The sequence below is a fragment of the Protomyctophum parallelum genome (genome assembly GCF_964188405.1).
Source record: "Protomyctophum parallelum genome assembly, chromosome: 14".
Taxonomy (NCBI): domain Eukaryota; kingdom Metazoa; phylum Chordata; class Actinopteri; order Myctophiformes; family Myctophidae; genus Protomyctophum; species Protomyctophum parallelum.
The window spans coordinates 9,352,219-9,373,953 of NC_139709.1; the positions used below are offsets into that span (position 1 = coordinate 9,352,219).

General features: G+C 42.8%; 2 protein-coding genes across 2 annotated transcripts; one reads left to right on the forward strand and one right to left on the reverse strand.

Moving 5' to 3' along the window:
• Positions 1–374: 374 nt before the first annotated feature.
• LOC310870713 (tripartite motif-containing protein 16-like) lies at positions 375–7,851 on the reverse strand (the record flags this gene model as incomplete). Its single annotated transcript, XM_083781986.1, has 8 exons — positions 375–928; positions 1,991–2,050; positions 2,177–2,227; positions 2,346–2,505; positions 2,863–3,096; positions 3,545–3,631; positions 5,513–5,914; positions 7,642–7,851. The coding sequence occupies 8 exons, from the start codon at positions 7,849–7,851 to the stop codon at positions 375–377; spliced, it is 1,758 nt and encodes a 585-aa protein (XP_083638112.1).
• Positions 7,852–9,655: 1,804 nt separating this feature from the next.
• LOC310870014 (E3 ubiquitin/ISG15 ligase TRIM25-like) lies at positions 9,656–19,468 on the forward strand. The gene is made up of 9 exons (XM_083781021.1): positions 9,656–9,841; positions 11,337–11,525; positions 12,512–12,892; positions 13,724–13,819; positions 14,257–14,490; positions 15,856–16,012; positions 16,432–16,539; positions 17,587–17,694; positions 18,406–19,468. The coding sequence occupies exons 1-9, from the start codon at positions 9,764–9,766 to the stop codon at positions 18,474–18,476; spliced, it is 1,422 nt and encodes a 473-aa protein (XP_083637147.1). The 5' UTR covers positions 9,656–9,763; the 3' UTR covers positions 18,477–19,468.
• The last annotated feature ends 2,267 nt before the right edge of the window (positions 19,469–21,735 follow it).

Consider the following 21,735-nt stretch of genomic DNA (forward strand, 5'->3'; position numbering starts at 1 on the left):
ATAATAATGATAAGTCTTTATTATCTCCACATCATATTTTATTTGTCATGGACACTTGTACAAAACATTAATAATTCTACTCGAGTTGGAAGCATTAAGACCCTCAATGGAAAAATAACGTCATTGTAAAAAGATTAACGCGTTTAGATATTCTATTTACAATGAGATGCGGACGGGAGCTGGTGCCACTTGGACCCGGATGTAACGTAGCACTACAAAATGACGTCTGACTTAAATACTGAATAGCAGCACCCTGACTCTGTTTGACCAGAATAATTGGTATCAGCGGCAACACCTGTGAATGAAGTAGGGAAGGGGGGCTGCCCATGCAAGCTCTTTCCCAAAATGGCGTATGTGTGCATAGAGCCCCGTTATCAACCTGGACCTTTGTAAGAGCACAGTTTCAACGTAGAGCCTAGCCCCACCCAGAACCCCGGGTACAGTGGCTGCGTGAACGTGGACTTGACTCTGTGAAGCAGAACCATGGCGTCGTCGTCACAGACGCTGTAGAAAGACAGCATTCCGCCCCTGTAGTCCAGATACACTCCTATCCTGCTGGAACAGTGTCCGGCCACCACCACGGCCACGGTCTCCTTGTTGTGCTGAAAGGAGCAGGCGGACGGTGAACAGTCCAAGCTCCAGGACTTGGAGTTGTGCCCCAGTTTGCAGTCGCTCCCTCCTCCTTTCCTGTCCATGCTCTTGTAGCACACTCCGATGGAGACCCCAGCTCCGCCGCCGCCCCATTCCACCTCCCAGTAGCACCGGCCTGCCGTGCCGGCCCTGCACAGCACCTGGGCCCAGTTGCTGAAGCGGTCGGGGTGCTCCGGGTAGGGATGGGGTGCAGATTGCGTGGTCACTACCCTTCGGCCGTTGGAGAGGGACAGATAGGGGTTGGCTGTGTAAGGGTCCAGGGCTATGTCGTTGTAATCTGGGGCACAAGCAGCAACAACAACAAAACAAAACACTGTCAGATTCCAACTAGTGGTCGTTTGGAACCTTAAACACAATCTGTGCCAGGAACGTCAGGTTATGTTTTAAGCAGCATACCCTACCTGTGCCAAGACGTAAAGTTGCGTTAAAAGATAAATATTTTAATTTTCTTTTGTTCTGATTTCTTTTTAAGGTTTTTCTGACATGCACATGGATGCGCCCACGGTTATTTATTTCAATTGTCCCCATATCTCTGGCAACTGCACTTCTGTTAAACAGGTGGGGCAGATTGGGTTAAGACTGTGCACTGACAGTGGTTTTCAACCGTTTTCATATCGAGGTCTATTATTTATTCTGCATTTGATCCACGCACCACCATTTGATGACCTAAAGAATATATTTTGTTATCGCTGGATAAGATTTTGTCCACAATTCCGGGCTGTTGGCAAACGATCTAAATAACAATTATTCTACATTCTCTAATTGTGTAGACTTATTGTAAATTAAGTAATGCATGTGTTTTTATCAATAATGTAACTCTTGAGAGGGTAAAATGAAACCAAATGGACCTGTCCATTTGGTTTCAATGATTTCACACTCGAGAGTTAAAGATTGGGTCCATTTGGTTACAAACTCCATCATTTAGCTGGGGACCACCTGGAACCCACTCAAGGACCACTGGTGGTCACTGGACCACTGGTTGAAAAACCACTGCACTATATGAAGATAAGCAAGTCATTGTACTCGGACATAAACGTAGACGCCCTTTCCGGCTCTGGAGCGTATGTGCTCAAGGGAGGGCAAAACTTTCCCGAGATTCCTTGCGAAGCATGAGAGTGTGTCACAGAGTGCATGTTCGGGTCTGCAAGTCCCGGAAAATATGCACTGCGATTGGCCAGTAGTCACTTGAGTGGCAGCGTGACGTAACGTGCCTTCCACTCTTCCGGCGTACTTCCCCCCCACAGTGTAAATTATTCCACCCCTCCTTCAACATACATCGCTACAACAAACTGCAGCGGCCAATGAGGCATCTTTTTTAAATATCTATGATTGTACTCACATTGTTGGAAATCAGACCGTGTACTTGGCTCGGCGCTGTATGATGCATCAACGTGTTTTACTGCCATGAAGAAAGAGCATAAACACTTTTAACTCTTAATAAATACAGATGTAAAGTAGAATGACCGGTGCATTACACTGGTGTTAAATCACATCGTGATGTGTCTTAATGACCAGGGTTAATTACCTTTAGGAGTCTTCACAGGTGTGCTTTGGCATGTCTCTTTCAGGGATGTCACTGGAATATCCAGAGATGATATTTATGATTAACAAGACAATAATTGCTACAATGCAATGTATACCAGTGAATTAAGTGGTGTGTGTGAAGCAGACGTGTGTGAAGCAGACATTCGTACCCTTGTCAGCAACCCTCACGAGTTCTTTCTCTAAAGCCTCCTCCAGTCGGTCTCTGAGGTCAGCCAGTGACCCCCTGATGGTTTTGTACATGAAATATGGAAGAGCGTCGGGGAACGGAACGTCCACGGTTTTGGTCGGGAAATGGAGGGCCTTGCACTTCTACATGCATGGAAGATAATTGTGAGAAGGAGGGGAAAAAAATATGAGAATGCATTCTGTTGGTACTTAATATGTAAATGTGGCCCACTATTAAAATTGGATCAATAGAGGGTATGCGCGTGACATCAACATATCCGGAAGTCGTGCAGGAACGCCTGAGTGGCAAGAAATGACTTTCTGGCCTCGACAGCCCATACATCCAGAAACAGAAAAGTCCTATCTGATTGCATTAAATGACGGTAAACTCACTTTGCCACTCACTTTATGCAAGCCGCATACCCTCTATATAGACAGGTTTAAAGCGTGGCAGACCTCTATCCAGTTTCAGTACTGATCCACAAACATCATTTCATGTACCTGGAGAAACTCTATATGGTCCTGAGTTTGCGACAGCTTTTCCAGCTCAATTTCCCTCCTCTTGAGCTCGGCCGCCTCTTTCTCGATCTTCTCCAGCAGCTCCTCAGCCTGACTGACAGCCGTCTTCTCCTGAGCCAGGATCTGCTCTCTGGCGTCGGCACGCTGCTTCTCGATGGCGCGGATCAGCTTGGAGAAGATCCTGTCACTCTCCTCCACGGCCGCTTCCGTGGAGTGCTGTGGTGGAGGCAGTGACAGCACATTTTGAATTAGTTTTATTTATTTTTTAAATGTACAAACTGTAATTTAGTTTCAGTCATATTTTAGTCACCTGAAATGTTTTAGTGTTAGTCTAGTTTTAGTCGACTAAATCTACAGTTGATTTTGTCGACAAAAGGCGTCATAATGCCTGGTTTTACACTTGGTTGCATGCTGAAAATAGCCGATCTACAAGCTCACATCGCGTTATAAGCAAATTATAAGGATCCTATGTTTATAACGGACATGGAATGCATAGCAAACGTTAACAAATATTTCAACCCCCAGAATCATCCTTCCGCCAATTTCATTCATCCTTATTTTTGGTCATATACGATGCAATGAGTTGCATGAGGCTCATTGCCTCATGGCTTTTAGTCGTGTGTGCATTGACACTTCATGAGTAACTCTGTCTGTCAGGACTCGCCTTAATGTATCTGACGACATATCGAAGCTCCTTCTCTGCGTCCTTCAGTCTCTGCATAGATCTCGACGAGGCCTCTTCCAGCTTTTTCTGAGGGTGCACAAAATAATTTCTTTGTTTCTTTCCAACATCATGATCTGCTTAAAGCATGCGGTTCTCAGACTCCAAAATTAAATGTGGAAATATGTTGTGCCATGCAGGGACCCCCATGCAAGATTTGAGTTGTTATTCTATTTGAGGTCAGATGTACAGTAGAGTTGCTGGCCGGCTCCATATATGCATATCTAGGTGATGATCCAGTATTATTGTCAAATAAATAGGCCTAACTCACAAAAAAAAAAAAAAAGCTATGATGTCTTTCTCACACTAAAGCATAGTCAGACCTGTACTGTAGGCGTATACTGTAGAATATAAATTTAGCTCATTAGTAATTATGTGCTAAGAGAATGGTCTAAAAACAAGACAAACACAACATCCTTCTACAATGGATGCTAGGTGAGGTCATAACCTGACCAGATGGGGGCGGTATTGATTCACAAGTTCCCAATACAGCCTTGTGAAACTACATGTGATAGTGAAGCAAGTGTCTCTTCCATCTGGCGTCAGGTTAGGTTAGAGGTCAGGTCATATACATACAGTACATGTGAGCAAAACGCATCCTATCATAAAAGATTTATTTTAAATCTCGGCCATGTGCTCACTCACACTCACTCCAGCATGGGAGTGTTACATTGGTTATGGTGTCATCCACAGGTTTTTGTATTGAGGCAGACACGAAGTGCGACCGCTGTGCCCAGACACAAGCACATCTCACACATTATGTATTGGTCTTGTCCCCAGCTACAGCGATTCTGGTCACTTGTGTTTGTCACACAGTCAGACGTGCTAGAAAGTGCACTACAACCCTGTCCATTGATAGCTATATTCGGCACACACACCCCCTTACAGTACACAAATCAGAAGTTAGAGATTGCTTTTGCAACACCGTTAGCTAGAAGAAGAATATTACTATCTTGGAAGTCGCCAAATCCACCCTCTCACTCAGCGATGTGATGTACTTCTTAAGCTTAGAAAAAATAAAATTCTCTCTCAGAGGAACCTCCGAAGGCTTCACTAAGGCATGGAGACCCTTTATAGAATACCTGCCTGGATTAGACTGCTCGGTGTGACTGTGGATTTCAGAATTAACAGACAGTGCCTCTCTCACAGGTGTACAATACTCTGACTGTGACCCATGATGTGACCTGTGTTTTTACTTTGACCTTTATTTAATTTTTATTTACTTTTGTCCTGTTTGTCTTGTTGGGGGGGGGGGGGGGGGTGTACGTTGTTTGCTGATGTTTGTGTTTCTGTGATTATTATTTTATAAATGGGTGACTATGTGCAAAGATCCCCTTGGCAGATGTGCTGCTTGACTGTCCCCAATTAAAAAAAAACTATATATATATATAAAAAAAAGAAATGTACTGTAATTCTCCAAACTGTTAATAAATACTTCAATCAGTCAAAACAGTGAAATTGGTGACTCGTGTATAGGCATCACATAACGTCAGTGTCCGAATGTAAATCATTGCAGTTTTGTTTATCAGCAGAGTTAAACCTAGCTGTATTTAGGCCAAGTATTTATTTAACCCATTCTGAACGGGAACCCCTTTTGGTGTTTTAAGCATTATGTTATACTTTAGCTATTGACAAATAGCTAAAGTAACTCCAGCTACGAGCAAATCTTTGAATATATATTCTTTCAGAGTGAACATTTTTAACTCAAATCTTTGGGGGTCCCTGGAACAACATATTTTCAGATGGGGGTTAAAGACCTTCATGTAAGTCATGTGAAGTCCACAAGATGGTCACATATTTCGGCAGCTCACCAATTCCACCGTAACACCACCATGCTGGAGTGAGCGAGTGGCCGAGATTTTGGGGTATTGGGATTTGGCTCAAGTGAATAATGTCGTCAACTGAACAAACCTGTTGCCCTGCCCTCTCGTCCACCACAGAGACAGTGTCGTGTCCCCTGTGAGCGTCCCTCTCGCACTGGGAACACACGCACTGCTGGTCCGTGCGACAGTACAGCCTCATCAGCTTGTCGTGGCGAGGACACAGCTTGTCTCTCAGCTGGGGCAAGGCCGTGATCAGCCTGTGGGCCTTGTTTCCGCGGAAGCGTCCCTCGTGGGCCCTCAGGTGAGCGTCGCAGTACGACTCCAGGCACACCAGGCAGGATTTGACGGCTCTGGCCTTTTGGCCCGCTGCACAGAGGCCGCACTTGGCCTCCTCGGCCTTGGCGCGGAGCAAGGCCACGCTGCCCTGGAACTGGCGCACCACCTCGGCCAGAACAGTGTTCCTGCTGAGGGCCGGTCTGGGGTTGAACACCTGCCTGGAGTTAACCAACACAGCGAGACCATGAGAGACCAGATTCTACAGAATGTCTTCTAAACACAGTGGTTCCCAAAGTGGGGTCCGGGGACCCCCATGAGTCCTTGAGGGAGTTCCAGGGGGTTCCCAGCTAAATGATAGTTTGGAACCGTATGGACCCTTATGGGTCTGTAACTAAAAGAGTATACAAAAGAGTGTACAAATGTGTACACTTGAGTTAAATTAATTGGGTGTCCCAGAGATAGAAATGCCATTAAATGGGGGTCCGTGGATTTAAACGGGTTGAGAATCACTGCTAGTCATAACAATCTTCTCATAGAGGTCCTTGGCATAGATTTTCAAATGGGGGTCCGCGGGCTAATTAGTATCAATTTGGGGGTCCTTGACATTTGGGAAGCACTGTTCTAAGCCATGACAGTTTTCTGGGAAAATAACCTATGTTTCTATCATGTCAGTCAGTGGTGCTCAAACTTTTTTCATGTCAAGGAAAATATGTTGTTCCAGGGACCCCTCATGCAGAAGCAAATATTGGAGTTAAAAATGTTCGCTGTGAAAGCTATTTAAGAAATAGTATATCTACAAACTCACCAGTTTGTGCCACGCTATGAACTTGTAGATCTGCTATTGTTCAACCGCTAAAGTTTAAAATAATGAAAGTGGTTAACATCTAAGGTGACACAGATAAATTACAGCTTACAGGTCTTAATGTCACGACCATGACGATTCATTGCCACCAGTGGTGGAAAAAGTACTCAAATGTTCTACTTAAAAGTATCAAAACTGCTATGTAGAAATACTCTGTTACAACTGCAGTTGTCTTGAGTAATGTACAAAAGTATTGCCATTCAAATGTACTTTTAAAGTACCACAAGTAGCCTATGCTCATTATGCAGAACATGTTCCATTTCACAAGTTTTCAAATGTCTAAATATATTTTGGAAAATAGCAGACGCATTGTGAAATGGCCCGAATGTATATATTATATTGATGTAGGCTATGTTTTGTAATAATAATATAAGCTAAATCTATGAAGTAAATAGTAACTAAAGTTTTCAAATAAATGTAGAGGACTCAAGAGGAGTAAAAGTTTTCCTCTGAGATGCAGTGGAGAAGTTAAAGTATTGGAAATTGTAAATGCTCCAGTAAAGTAAAACATTCCTCAAAAGCATGTACTTGAGTACTTAGGTTAGTAATTACTTTGCACAACAAAGGTTTTTTCAAATACACATTTCTGGAATTCTGTTCGCCTTTAAGGCTTCTTAAACGAAAACAAATCCACTGTGCAGATTATGGCAAATAACATAACAAAATTACTGGCATATTGAATAACTTAATTAATATAGTCTATAGGCCTACTTAAAATCACACCCGTGTGAACTGAGTGTTGCAACTCCCCCCCCCCCCCCCTCTCTCTCTCTGTCTCTCTCATATTAGCAGGCAACAGTGCAGCACTGTCTCTCTCTCTGTTTCTGGCACAACAGCGCCCCTACTGGTACTAATAGTCATACTGGTGCTCATTAACGTCACGTAGGTAGGTGTCATAGGTGAACCAACAGTCAATTGCTGTTCTTTGGAGTGGTTGCACCACTCAAAAAAATAGTGAAAATATAGCAAATCTACAAGCTCACAACGCGTCACATCGCGAAGCTTTGTAGATATTTTGTTGTACTAGAAACCATTAGCTCATTATTGTTGCTGGCAGTCTGTCTGCAACTCTGCACCACCTGCCTGCACTGTGGGCAGCTGTAGTGTCCCTTGTTGTTGCTGTTGCGCCTGTTGTTCCTGTTCCAGTAGTCTTCCACGCAGTCCAGGCAGTAGCTGTGTCCACAGGGAATGGTCACCGGGTCCCTGAGGACGTCCAGACACACTGGACAGCTGAACTGATCCTGTTCGATAGAGATACTAGTCGTCGGAGCCGGCGCTGCCATTTCCATTTTCCCATGCAGTCGCACCGACCGACACACACCAAATAGGCTACAAGTGGAAAATAACGTGAGACAGACACACAGAACAACATGGGCGTTCCACATACAGGTGGTGATAGTATATTTGACGTTGCGTCACCACCACTGCACACACCTACACACGGGGTTTTTGTTTTCTGCACCTAGTACCTGCGGGTTGGTTCTCTCAGGTTTCAATTCAGGCAGTAGCCTACAGGTCATCCAATCAAAGGCAGTGACCAGGGAGGGGTTGTTGTGACTGATACTAAACAAACAGGTCTTATTGTTTTCATCGCCATGGTGACATACAACACTCACAATTTGACCCAAATCAGTGTCATGGAGGAAGATATGGAAGTACATCCTCAGCTCAGCACACTTTCTATTATGTCACTTCACTTTCACTGTTTTATTTTGGTCTTCAGTTCATTCATGTACAGAATGAAACAGTATATAAAGATACATTTCTATGACCAAAAAAGCTGTAGGCTGAAGCTAATTAGCTTATTTTGCCTACCCTCACCAACTACAAATGATATATATGACAAACAAAGAAAACAAAAACAAAGTAATGAGTCTCTGTAGGAACAAAGAGAAAAAACTGAATCCGTCTAGTAGTGTCTGTCTAGTGTCTACTATATGTATGTAGGACAAAAACTGACATATCTCAATCTAATAAATAAATAAACGAATAGATAAAATAATAAATGCAGAAATAAATAGGGTATGCAAAGAAATATAAAATAAATAAATGTGTAAATTGTCACATAAATATGCATACCAAGTAATTATGTAGAATATTGTATAGTTTGTGCTATTGCCATTGAGAATGCATTGGGCGTTTAAACAAGATTTTTTTTACAAAAATGTTTAGATTTTCATTATCGTGAGAACGATGGCTTCCATTTTCGCGATTGCAACTTCTCAGGACTAGAAGTTTGCAGACTGCAGTTTCTATTAGCTTGTATTCCCCATCGATGATGTCACTGGAAGACGGTTTCTGAACTGCCCACAGCCCTCCTATGAGACACAGACCGAGTAGGAGAAAAAAAAGTGCAATTTTTTTCATGATTATTAGTGAGGACCGATTATGTGAAGATAGGTTGAAAAGTGGTGAAGTGGTCCTTTAACAGAATTATGTACTGGCCATATATGGAGCGTGTCTTGAGTGTACAGGGTTAGATGAGGTCAGATCAACATATGGAATGTCAGAACAGATCTGATCAGCTATGCATAATATGGAGATCTAAGGGTGGCAGTTGGGGAAGTGTCTTCAGTGTACAGGGTTTGATGAGGGCCCATTTAGGGGGCATGCAGTGTCTTGAGTGTACAGAGTTTGATGAGGGCCCAGGGCCTAGTCAGACTGACATACGTGACCATATATGGAGATGTGATGTCACAATACGTGACCATAGATGGAGGCTTGGGTGACTCCATATATGGGGTATTATGTCACGTGGGGTGTGACAAAGACACACACACGCATGCACGCGTGCACACAAACACACACACACACACACACACACACACACACACACACACACACACACACACACACACACACACACACACACACACACACACACACACACACACAGGAAATAAGTACAAATGTGAGATATTTGTAGTGAGTATATTTACAATTTCCTAAACTTTTACTTCTTCTCCACGACACGGCATATACATAAAATATAAACGGGGCAGTGCTTCCACGCAGGCGCAAGTGCTGACCACGCCCCCCCCCCCCCCCCCCCCCCCCCGGCGTCCGCATACCGTCACTTCCTGTGCACAAAGGTGTAAACAAAGCAAAGCAGCTGTCACTTTTTGTTGTTTTCCACCTCGATATTTTATTCTATTTGGTACAGAAAGCAACAACAACAACCCCAAACCCAAGATAATAATAATGGCCCAAGGTGGTGGTGGAGGAGTGGTCCTGGACAGAGACCAGTTCAACTGCTCCATATGTCTGGACGTGCTGAAGGTATGTATGTGGTCTTTAAATGTCCCGATGAATTGAAAATGGAGGACCCTATTGTACCGACGTCCGAAATACAGAAAAGGTTCAACTTTTCCATGGAGGACCCTGATGTAAAGAATATAGTCTTAGTACTTTTCATAGCAGTTTTTGTATTGACTTGTGCTTGAATTCGTTTGAACGACGGCACCCATCTAATGATCTAATGCTATATGGACCAGAGAGCTAATTCTATAGCCTAAAGATTGTACAATACTCTCCAAGACCGTAGTTTTCAACCCTTTTCACGTCCCCCCGTGGGAGGTTAGGTTTAGGGTGAGGGTTTGAGATAGGTTGTATATTGTAGGACCCCTTTCGGAACCCTCTCTCGGTTACCTTTTCTGTATTTTGGACGGCAAAATACATAAAAGGTAACCGAGGTTCCCGAAAGGGGCTAATATAGCTCTGGTCCATATAGTCCATAGCCTTCTACTGCTTCGATACTGCAGGGCAGAATCGAAGGTTTAAAATGTCAGAATCGATTAAAATACATCTATATATGTACAGAATGTACGTTCAACGTGACGACCTTACAGGCGTATGCAGAGGCTCAACTTATGTAACTTAGATAGCATTTTATGTAGACATAGCAATTAAGCCACTAGTATATGCATAGTTTAATTATATAGATATTCCTACTGTTACTTGCTTAGTTTACGTAATGACGTATGATTCATGATAACATTTTTTTATTATATGATGTTGTATTGAAAGAGAATATAGTAGTAAGAGTCTTGTTTAATAAAGTAGATTTGTCAGAAGGCCTGCGAAGCCGAAACGCGCTTGTCTTGTTTCACTGCTGCTGTGGATCATCTACTTTAGTAAACAAGACTCTTACTACGACTGAGAGTGCAGATTTTATTCTCTTTCTATATGTTCTCTTTGAATCTGCACCCAGCAGCGCACGCCTGAACCTTTAAAAGACTGCCTGAGATGAGCGAGCCTTTTCCCTTGAAGTGAACTATGACGTTGTATTGCCATGTTTTTATTCTTGCGACCCATTTAGACCTGAGGACGATTCTACAAATGCCTTCTAAATACTGACAGCTTTCTGAAAAACCCTACGTTTCTGTCAGTGGTTCTCAAACATTTTCATGTCAAGGAACCCCAGAATTATCTGTATTTGGCCGCCGACCCCCATCTAAAAATGTGTTGTTCCAGGGACCCCCCCCCCCTCCAAGAAGCAAAGATTTGAGTTAAAAACATTAGCTCTGAAAGAATATATATTCAAAGATGTGTTCCACATTTTCACGATTAAAAATAAATAGCAGACCTACAAGCTCATAGCGCGGCACTCGGTGCCGCGCTATGAGCTTGTAGATCTGCTATTCCAATAGCTAAATTATAAGTATAACCTAATGCTTGAAACACCAAAACGGGTTCCCGCCCCCAACAATGGGTTAATGTAAGTGGCTCTGGATTAAGAGCGTCTGCTAAATGCCTATACGTTGTATAAATCCAGGAGCCGGTGACCATCCCGTGCGGCCACAGCTACTGCTCGGGGTGCATCCAGCGCTACTGGGACCAGGACGACTACCTGGGGCTGTACGGCTGTCCTCAGTGCCGGCAGACCTTCAACCCCAGGCCGCTGCCCGGGAGGAACACCATGCTGGCCGACGTGGTGGACCGGGTCAGGAGGACCACTCTCCAGGTATTGTCAACCCATTTAGACCTGACGTCGAAATCCTGACAGTTTTCTGACATACCTGTTTCTATAGCAGTGGTGCTCAAACTTATTTCATTTCAAGGACTCCAAAAGATATATGTAATTGGCCGCTGACCCCCATTTGAAAATGTGTTGTTCCAGGCACCCTCCAGAAGCAAAGATTTGAGTTAAAAACGAACGCTTGAAAGAATATATGTTAAGATATTTGTGATACATTTTCAAGAATTTTAAAAAATTGCAGATCTACAAGCTCATAGCGTGGCACTCGGTGCCGTGCTATGAGCTTGTAGATCTGCTATTTTTTCAACAGCTAAAGTATAACATATAATGCTTAAAACACCAAAAAGGGTTCCCGCCCAGAATGGGTTAAAGGGAAAACTAAAGCAGTCGTTTTCAACCTTTTTCCATATCAAGGGCCATTATTATCAGCATTATTTTGAGCCACTTTGCTGACATTTAGCCTCTCAGACCCAAAACTAGAGAATATTTTGTTATCGTTGTATAAGATTTTGTCCACATTTCCATGATATACAATGTGTTGTGAGCTTGTAGTTGGTACCATTAGGAGAGATAACAGGCAAAATCTAAATAACAATTATTTAACATTCTCTAATTGTAGACTTCTTGTAAATTAACTAATGCAGATGTTTAACAATAATTTAACTTTAGAGAGTGTAAAATGAACTCAACTTTTAGACTCAAGAGTTAAAGATCTTCGAGGGTCCATTTAGTTACCAACTCTTCCATCATTTAACTGGGGACCACCTGGAGCTTTACTCTTATGTACCTGTAGGCTGTACACAACAAGATGTAACAATAAAATACAACCTTGAACATTGAAACTTAAACCTAGACTAAACACTAAAACATTGCAGGTGACTCAAATATGGCTAAAACTAAATGAAAATGTATTGGAAAAAGACTATGACTAAAACTAAAATTTGCTGTAAAAAAATCAACACCATCTCCAGGAGACCTCCTTGGCGGCGGTGCCAGGCGATCGAGCGACGACGACAGCAGCGGCGGCGGCGGCGCCGAGCGTAGCCGGACCCGACGACGTGGCGTGCGACGTCTGCACCGCCCCGAAGAACCAGGCCGTCAAGTCGTGCCTGGTGTGCCTGGCGAGCTACTGCGACGCGCACCTCCAGCCCCACTACGAGTCGGCCGCCTTCAAGAAGCACAAGCTGGTCCCGGCCTCCAAGAACCTCCAGGACACCATCTGCCACCTCCACGACAAGCTGCTGGAGGTGTACTGTCGCACCGACAGGCAGTGCATCTGCTACCTGTGCCTGACGCACGAGCACAAGGGGCACGACACCGTGCTGGCGGAGACGGAAGTGCAGGAGAAACGGGTATAACGTTTTGTGTACCGTCGATGTCGTGACACTGTATATTTAAAACACGCTATATTTTACTGCCTTAGGAAAAGATCACAATTGGTGCAATCATGGGAATGCTCATAATCGGTAATAATGGGAATAAAGAGTGTCAAAACACCTACTGCTGCTGATGAGAATAAAGCCTACTGCATTATAATATAATGATCCGTGTAAGTGTAAGGCCTACAGTAAGAATAATGGTGAGATGTAATTTTAGCTTTTAATCCATGGGGGATGGTGTCAGGCCATTCCACACTGTGCAGTAGACAGAGCATTTACCACTATTACCCATGTTTGTTCTATAGGTGGGTGGGTGGTACCAGATCATTGTTGTCTCTCCCTCTAGTATTGTGGATGTGGGTGTCACTCACTTTGGTGAGGTAGTTCTGGCCCTTACTATACTATGGTGTGACTGGTGTCCATCCAGGGGATGCAGCAAAAACATATTTAGAAAATGGTAATAGATGTACAATGTGTTGTGAGCTTGTAGATGGGCTATTCTTTTGATTATTTATTTAAAACGATATTTTGACATTGCCCCCACACCTATACAGAGTACACATTTATATATTAACACATTTATTTACTATTTTCTAACTTACTAATTAAAGTAATTTTGCTTTGCTTTTTTTTGAGTGGTGCAAGTGCAACCACTCCAAGGAACAGCAATGTCCCTATGTTTAGAGTACCAACAGGGGGCACTGTTGCACCACTCACTTCAGACTGGTCTTGTACAAAGAAGCAAGACTGAACCGAAAGCATGTTTTCATCCTAATCGGTATAGTTCAATATTCTTGTTATTAGGCTCAGCTGGTGGAAATGAAGCGAAGCTCTCAGCACAGAATCCAGAGAATGGACCATGAGGTGCAGGAGCTGCAACAAGCCATCATGTCTCTTACTGTGAGTAGTACCCAATATCCATCTGTGTCACTTTAGCTTTTTACCACTTTAGCTATTGAAAAATAGCAGATCTACAAGCCAAGCTTGTAGATCTTTGCTTTTTTTTGGGGGGGGGGGGGGGGGTCCCTGGAATAAAATATTTTCAGATGGGGGTCAGCGGCCAAATGCATATCATTCTGGGGTTCCTTGACATGAAATAGTTTGAGAACCACTGACATAGAAGCATCTGAAAACTGCCATGATTTAGAAAGCATCTGTAGAATCTGGTCTCAATGGTTTAATACATACATCCACCTTTCAGGCCAATATTCTGAAGTAAGCCCCACACAGAGCACTACTATTCCACAACACAAATATCACAATGTCTAAAGTATAATAGATTTATTTATGAGCAAGTCTTTTATGTAATGACCGTGATGCTGTATGTTTCTCGCCAGCGCTCCACGCGGACCACCATTGAGGAGTGTGACAGGCTGTTTACCGCCCTCATCCATAACATCGAGCTGAAGCGTTTCGAGGTGAGGGAGATGATCAGAGCCCAGCAGAAGACCGCCGTCGGCCAGGCCGAGAAGGTGCTGAAGAAGCTCCAGAAGGGGATGATCGAGTTGAAGACGAGAGACGATGAACTGGAGAATCTTTCACAAACCGAGGACCACATTCAGTTCCTTCAGGTAACAACGCCACTCTGACTAGTATGAGACTCATCATGGAAGTACTTGTATGCTCTAGCTGTTGGTAGTAGGGATGGGAATTATCAATTAATTCATTTAGACCTGAGGACGATTCTACAAATGCCTTGTAAATCCTGACAGTTAAACCCATGTTTCTGTCAGTGGTTCTCAAACATTTTCATGTCAAGGACCCCCAAAAATATATGTTGTTCCAGGGAACCCCCCAGAAGCAAATATTTGAGTTAAAAACGTTTGCTCTGAAAGAATATATATTAAAAATTTAAGCCACATTTTCACGATAAAAAAAATAAATAGCAGACAGTGCCGCGCTACGAGCTTGTAGGTCTGCTATTTTTCAACAGCTAAAGCATAACATAATGCTTAAAACACCAAAAGAGGTTCTCGCCCAGAATGGGTTAATTCATTAATTGATAATTGATACGTTTTGATAACCTTATCGATCCACCGGTTAGTTGATAAGCGGCGTGTGTAAAAAAAAGATCTGAGAATCTTAATTTCTGTCTTAACATAAAAATCTACATCTTGCTGATGTACAGAAAGAATACAAAATGCATATTATGTTCCTTAATCAAATATTTATTTGACCATTTGAGATACAGGGCCAGGCAATGGCATCTTTGTATGAGGAATAAAAGGAAATGAAAGGTCCACTGTCTCTGTCTGTCACATCACATGCAAAAGCAGAGATGTTTCTGTGGCTAGGTGGGGGGGATCGGCCCACATGTGCGTTCCTCGGCCACATGTGCTCGCAGACAGCATTACATTAACAGAAAGCCGCCCAATGATAGAACCGCAGAGGTTTCGATTAAAGGCTCATACATAGTCTGGATTTACGGTGGTGGGGTGACCACCGAACTACAACATGACATCACGAGCCGCGGTGAAGAGCAAACCACCGCCACCGCTCCAGCCCTTCTCTCTGTTTTTACTCACCACCGCTCAACGTTATTTCAGCTCCGGTGGTCAGCTCACCACCGGAGCGGTGGTCACCTCACCACCGAAAATACAGACTATGAATAGGCCTTAACCCAGTTCACAGAAAAACCCATGTTTCTAATGTAATTGGCCACTGACCCCCATCTGAAAATATGTTGTTCCAGGTACCCCCAGAAGCAAGGATTTTAGCTTAAAACTTTCGCTCTGAAAAAATATATATTCGAAATGTGCGCCACATTTTCACGATTTTTCAAAAATAGCAGATCTAGATCTGCTATTTTTCAATAGCTAAAGTATAACATGATGCTTAAAACACCAAAAGGGGTTCCCGCCCAGAATGGATTAAGATAAACTCACTTTAAGCCCATGCGTTCGTTGTTGTCTTTTGATCCATCTTTGTTACACTAGAGCTGCCAGTCCCTTCATCCTCTGGAAGTGGAAGCCTTGCCGTCGGTCAGCGCCGACACCAGCTTCACCTTCGGCCCCGTGATGACGGCGGTCTCCAGTTTTAAAGACCTGCTGCAGGAAGTCTGTCAAGGTGGATTCGGCAGCATCTACGAGACAGGTACAGATCACTAGCTGAAGAACACTAGAGAAAGGTACAGATCACTAGCTGAAGAACACTAGAGACAGGTACAGATCACTAGCTGAAGAACACTAGAGAAAGGTACAGATCACTAGCTGAAGAACACTAGAGAAAGGTACAGATCACTGGCTGAAGAACACTACACTGAACACTGACAAATAACTCACTCTGTCTTCAACACTACACTGACAAATAACTCACTCTGTCTTCTTCAACACTACACTGAACACTGACATATAACTCACTCTGTCTTCAACACTACACTGACAAATAACTCACTCTGTCTTCAACACTACACTGACAAATAACTCACTCTGTCTTCTTCAACACTACACTGAACACTGACATATAACTCACTCTGTCTTCTTCATGTTGATCTGCTTGGTTTTTTTCTCTAGTGAGAGAGGTGACAATCATTGATTGCCCGACTCCGAGCATACAGCAAGAACAGCAAGAATCGACACAGCCCGCCGAACAAACAATTGTCCAAATGGACTCAACTCAAGGCGAGTGTTCTCTGATATTTTTTGTCTTTGACTTTGTCTGGTTTTCAAGTGAGTGATTTCACTGAGTGATTTTCAGACTGTAAAACTTGAATTATTGGCATGCCAGGGGTGTCCAGGTTGTGTTTGAGCAAACAACATTTCATCAAGTGTAGTGTAGTCCAGTGGTTCCCAAATGTTTTCATGCCAAGGTCAAGGACCCCCAAATTGACACTAATTAGCTTGCAGACCCCTATTTGAAGAGATATGCCAGGGACCCCATAAGAGAAGATTTTTACGGCTCTAGCAGTGATTCAATTTAATTAAATTCAATTTCAAGGACCCCCAGTTTGACATGCATTAATTGGTCTACGGACCCCCATTTAATGGCATTTCTATCTCTGAGATCCCAATTTATATTGTGAAATCAATGTTAATGTAACGGGTCCATTTGTACACTCTCAGAGTTACAGAACCATAAGGGTCCATTTGGTTCCAAACTATCATTTAGCTGGGGACCCCCTCCTGGAACTCCCTCAAGGACCCCTGGGGGTCCCCGGACCCCACTTTAGGAACCACTGGTGTAGTTTGAATTGAAGGCATAATCAAACGCTTCTTCCCAACATGGTCCTAAGTGTACGAGGCCCTCTACAGGTGGTGTAGAGGTAAAACAGTTGCCCCACACCACAGAGCATACATACATAGAAGCGTACTAGATACCTCACTGGCTGCTGCAGTTCATTAGTGCGACCTGTCTCTGGCTCCGCGGCCGCCATATTGGGAAGGGGAGCCGAGCCTGGACTACAATTCCCATAATGCTTTGGTGCACTGCTCCTTGTGGATAGGGGGAGACAACATACAAGTCCATCATGTAGACATCACAGACACTGCTAAAATCTAAAATATCTAAAACCACATATTACACACATAAAGACCCCAGGAAAGTGTTTTTAAATCTTCTAAACGTCATTAACATATATTTCTTTTGCGAGAAGGGTGACGTGTCTCTTCAACGGTTTGACCAGCTGATTCACTGCCGTTTAACATTGTCCATCTTCTGTGCTTTTGCAGTGATTCCTGCACCTGGACTAGACCAAAGCCCTGTCAACCCTCTCAACCCCTTCCTCACTCCAGGACCTGCTACTACTACATTCGGTGGCTTTGTCTTCTCACCATTTGGTAAGTCAGAGCCTTGCTAATGCAGAAAATGTATCATCACACACAATGCAATGTATTTACAATCAACTTCAAACTGTTTGAAAGTTGCCAAATAAACGAGTGGATTTTCTTTTCTTTTGACCTGAAGTTTGATATACCTTGGCATAAATCAGTGCTATTGAACACCCTTACGTCTGTGTGTTGTTTCGAAAATATTGAACCAATGGAAAGTAGTAAAAAGTGCTTTGGACAAAACCTCTGTTTCCATTGGACCCTCAAAATGTCTGCTAAAGCAACTAACTCCACCACCTCTCCCCCTCTCATGGAAGCAATTGACAATATATAAAGTTACACCACCAACTCTGATGAGGCTGTATTGCTTTGTTATAAAAATATATAGGCCTATATCCTGAAAAATGTATATTTTTCATTTCCTGAAAAATGAACATTTTGGAGTTATGAGGTTTCCTCTCGACAGCAGAGATATATAACTACTACACCATGCATGTCATATACTGTATGTAGCATAGCTGAGATATCTGAGCTCCTCTACTCTCGATGCCAGTTTGTCTAGGCTGCTCCTCCTCCTGACTTAACTTCCATTCTGTCTGCTCTCAGGCTCCAAGCTCTCCTCCTCCTGTATGTAGCATAGCTGAGATATCTGAGCTCCTCTACTCTCGATGCCAGTTTGTCTAGGCCAGGGTGACTAACTTCCATTCTGTCTGCTCTCAGGCTCCAAGCTCTCCTCCTCCGGCTCCAGACAGAGGTCCCACCAGCGACGCTCGTACTCCAGAAGAAAGTAGCAGCCTTGAAGCAAAAGAAAATCCAACACGTTTTGAATAGGACATTTCCAAATGCATGTGTTACACATCATCAATACGCTAACGTGCACACAGGGCTCAACAACGCGTTGAGCCCTGATTTATACCGTTTATCATCGCGGTCTCGCGTGCCAATAAAAATGGCCCATCTACAAGCTCACAACAACACAATGCGTGGTGAGCTTCGGTTATTTTTGGTGTGCCTTAAGCCTATTCATACTCCAGATTTAGGTGATAAGGTGACCACCGAAAAACATTTTTTTTTACTTTACTTTTACTTTTTACTTAACCACCGTTTTGGTGGTCATCTTATCACCTAAAACCTGAGCATGAATTGGCCTTTGCTGCCTTAGGTCTGACTTGAACACTTGCTGTTAAATGCTTGAGTGGTTCAGTTGTCTTGCGTTAAGGCCTATTCATAGTCTGGATTTTCGGTGGTAAGGTGACCACCGCTCCGTTGGTGAGGTGACCACCGGAGCTGAAATAACGTTGAGCGGTGGTGAGTAAAAACAGAGAGAAGGGCTGGAGCGGTGGCGGTGGTTTGCTCTTCACCGCGGCTCGTGACGTCATGTTGTAGTTCGGTGGTCACCCCACCACCGTAAAACCAGACTATGTATGAGCCTTCAGTCCTCCTGTGTCTTCACATGTGAGAGGTAAAGAGAGGTAGAGGGATGTGAATGGTGGCGATGAATAAATTATGGTGAAGATGGGCTCAGTCTTAAAGTCTAAAAGACCAAACATAACTGTGTAGTGTAACCAAGCATCACATAAGCTGTGGCAAATCACATTTCCGCATTTGAATATTACATTTAGTTTGTAATATTACAATTTAGTTTTGCGTTTTTAAGTTATTTGTTTTAACGAAATATTTTACATTTTCATTTCCTCTTACTTTTTTTTAAACTAAAGTAACAATAATTTGTCTTTAATGACAAGTGTTACATAATCGTGATTTGTGACATGCCTATTGCCTATAAAAAAACGGAATAAAACAAAAAAAAGCTTGGTTTGTGGTTTCTCTGCTTGGACATTTCTGATTGTAGTTTGAGCAAATAGGGTTATGGTAGCCTCGGTACCAGGGCTTTCATTTTTGTTGGTGCAAAAATTAAAAGCCTGGGGGAACGCATTGGCCGCTCTGGTCTAAAAGTGGAGTCAACCCTTCCGGGTGGGCGTCGCTCCAAATTATGTGACGTAGAGCTGCACTAGGGGGGAGAGGAGGGGCCAGATCGATGAGATCCAATCAGGGCGCGCGCAAATCTGAGCCGCGACCCGCCCCTCTAGACCAGAAACCTAACACGTTAGCTCAGGCTAGGGTTATGGTTATGCCCTCTTGATAAGATTTTTATTTTGTATTTATGATCACCATTAACTACAAGTATCGGCAAGACGGCAACAAGTCGTTCTTGGGTTCACATAAAAAGTAAAAATATACACAATTGCAAATAAAAACCATACATTTCAAATAAATAAACTACACAAATAAAACGGAGAAGAGATGCTGCTTTTTCGCTTGGAAAGGAGCCAGCTTGGGTGGTTCGGGCATCTGTTTAGGATGCCTCTCGGACGTCTCCCTAGGGAGGTCCTCGAGGCACGTCCCACTGGGAGGAGACCCCGGGGCAGACCAAGGAAAAAAAGAAAAAAGAAAACGATGGGTTATAACCCATCTTTTTTAGATTTTTTTTTTTTTTTCAAATCCTCAAAAATGATGAAAAACGGCGTGCTTTAGTATGCCGTACGGTATGGGCTATAGCCCATGGTCAAAAATGGGATAAAAACCCGTCTAAAAATAGTCGTCTAAAACACATCTATTTTTAGACGTTTTCATCCCATTTTTAGACGCTCGTCTAATAGCCCATACCGTACGGCATACTATAGCACGCCGTTTTTCATCATTTTTGAGGATTTGAAAAAAATGAAGAAAAAAAAAACCGATGGGTTATAACCCATCTTTTTTGTATTTAAAAAAAAAATGAAAATCCTCAAAAATGATGAAAAACGGCGTGCTTTAGTATGCCGTACGGTATGGGCTTTAGCCCATGGTCAAAAATGGGATAAAAAACGTCTAAAAATAGACGTCTAAAACACGTCTATTTTTTGACGTGTTTTAGACGACTATTTTTAGACGTTTTCATCCCATTTTTAGACGCTCGTCTAATAGCCCATACCGTACGCCCGTACGGCATACTATAGCACGCCGTTTTTCATCATTTTTGAGGATTTGAAAAAAAGAAAGAAAAGAAAACGATGGGTTATAACCCATCTTTTTTGTATTTTGTATTTTTTTTTCAAATCCTCAAAAATGATGAAAAACGGCGTGCTATAGTATGCCGTACGGTATGGGCTTTAGCCCATGGTCAAAAATGGGATAAAAAACGTCTAAAAATAAACGTCTAAAACACGTCTATTTTTAGACGTGTTTTAGACGTCTATTTTTAGACGTTTTTATCCCATTGTTAGACGCTCGTCTAATAGCCCATACCGTACGGCATACTATAGCACGCTGTTTTTCATCATTTTTGAGGATTTGAAAAAAATGAAAAACAAAAAAAAAACGATGGGTTATAGCCCATCTTTTTTAGATTAAAAAAAAAATTCAAATCCTCAAAAATGATGAAAAACGGCGTGCTTTAGTATGCCGTACGGTATGGGCTTTAGCCCATGGTCAAAAATGGGATAAAAAACGTCTAAAAATAGACGTCTAAAACACGTCTATTTTTAGACGTCTATTTTTAGACGTTTTCATCCCATTTTTAGACGCTCGTCTAATAGCCCATACCGTACGGCATACTATAGCACGCCGTTTTTCATCATTTTTGAGGATTTGGAAGAAAAAAAAACGATGGGTTAAAGCCCATCTTTTTTTATTTTTTTTCAAATCCTCAAAAATGATGAAAAACGGCGTGCTATAGTATGCCGTACGGTATGGGCTTTAGCCCATGGTCAAAAATGGGATAAAAAACGTCTAAAAATAAACGTCTAAAACGCGTCTATTTTTAGACGTGTTTTAGACGTCTATTTTTAGACGTTTTTATCCCATTGTTAGACGCTCGTCTAATAGCCCATACCGTACGGCATACTATAGCACGCCGTTTTTCATCATTTTTGAGGATTTGAAAAAAATGAAAAGAAAAACGATGGGTTATAGCCCATCTTTTTTAGATTAAAAAAAAAAAATCTAATCCTCAAAAATGATGAAAAACGGCGTGCTTTAGTATGCCGTACGGTATGGGCTTTAGCCCAT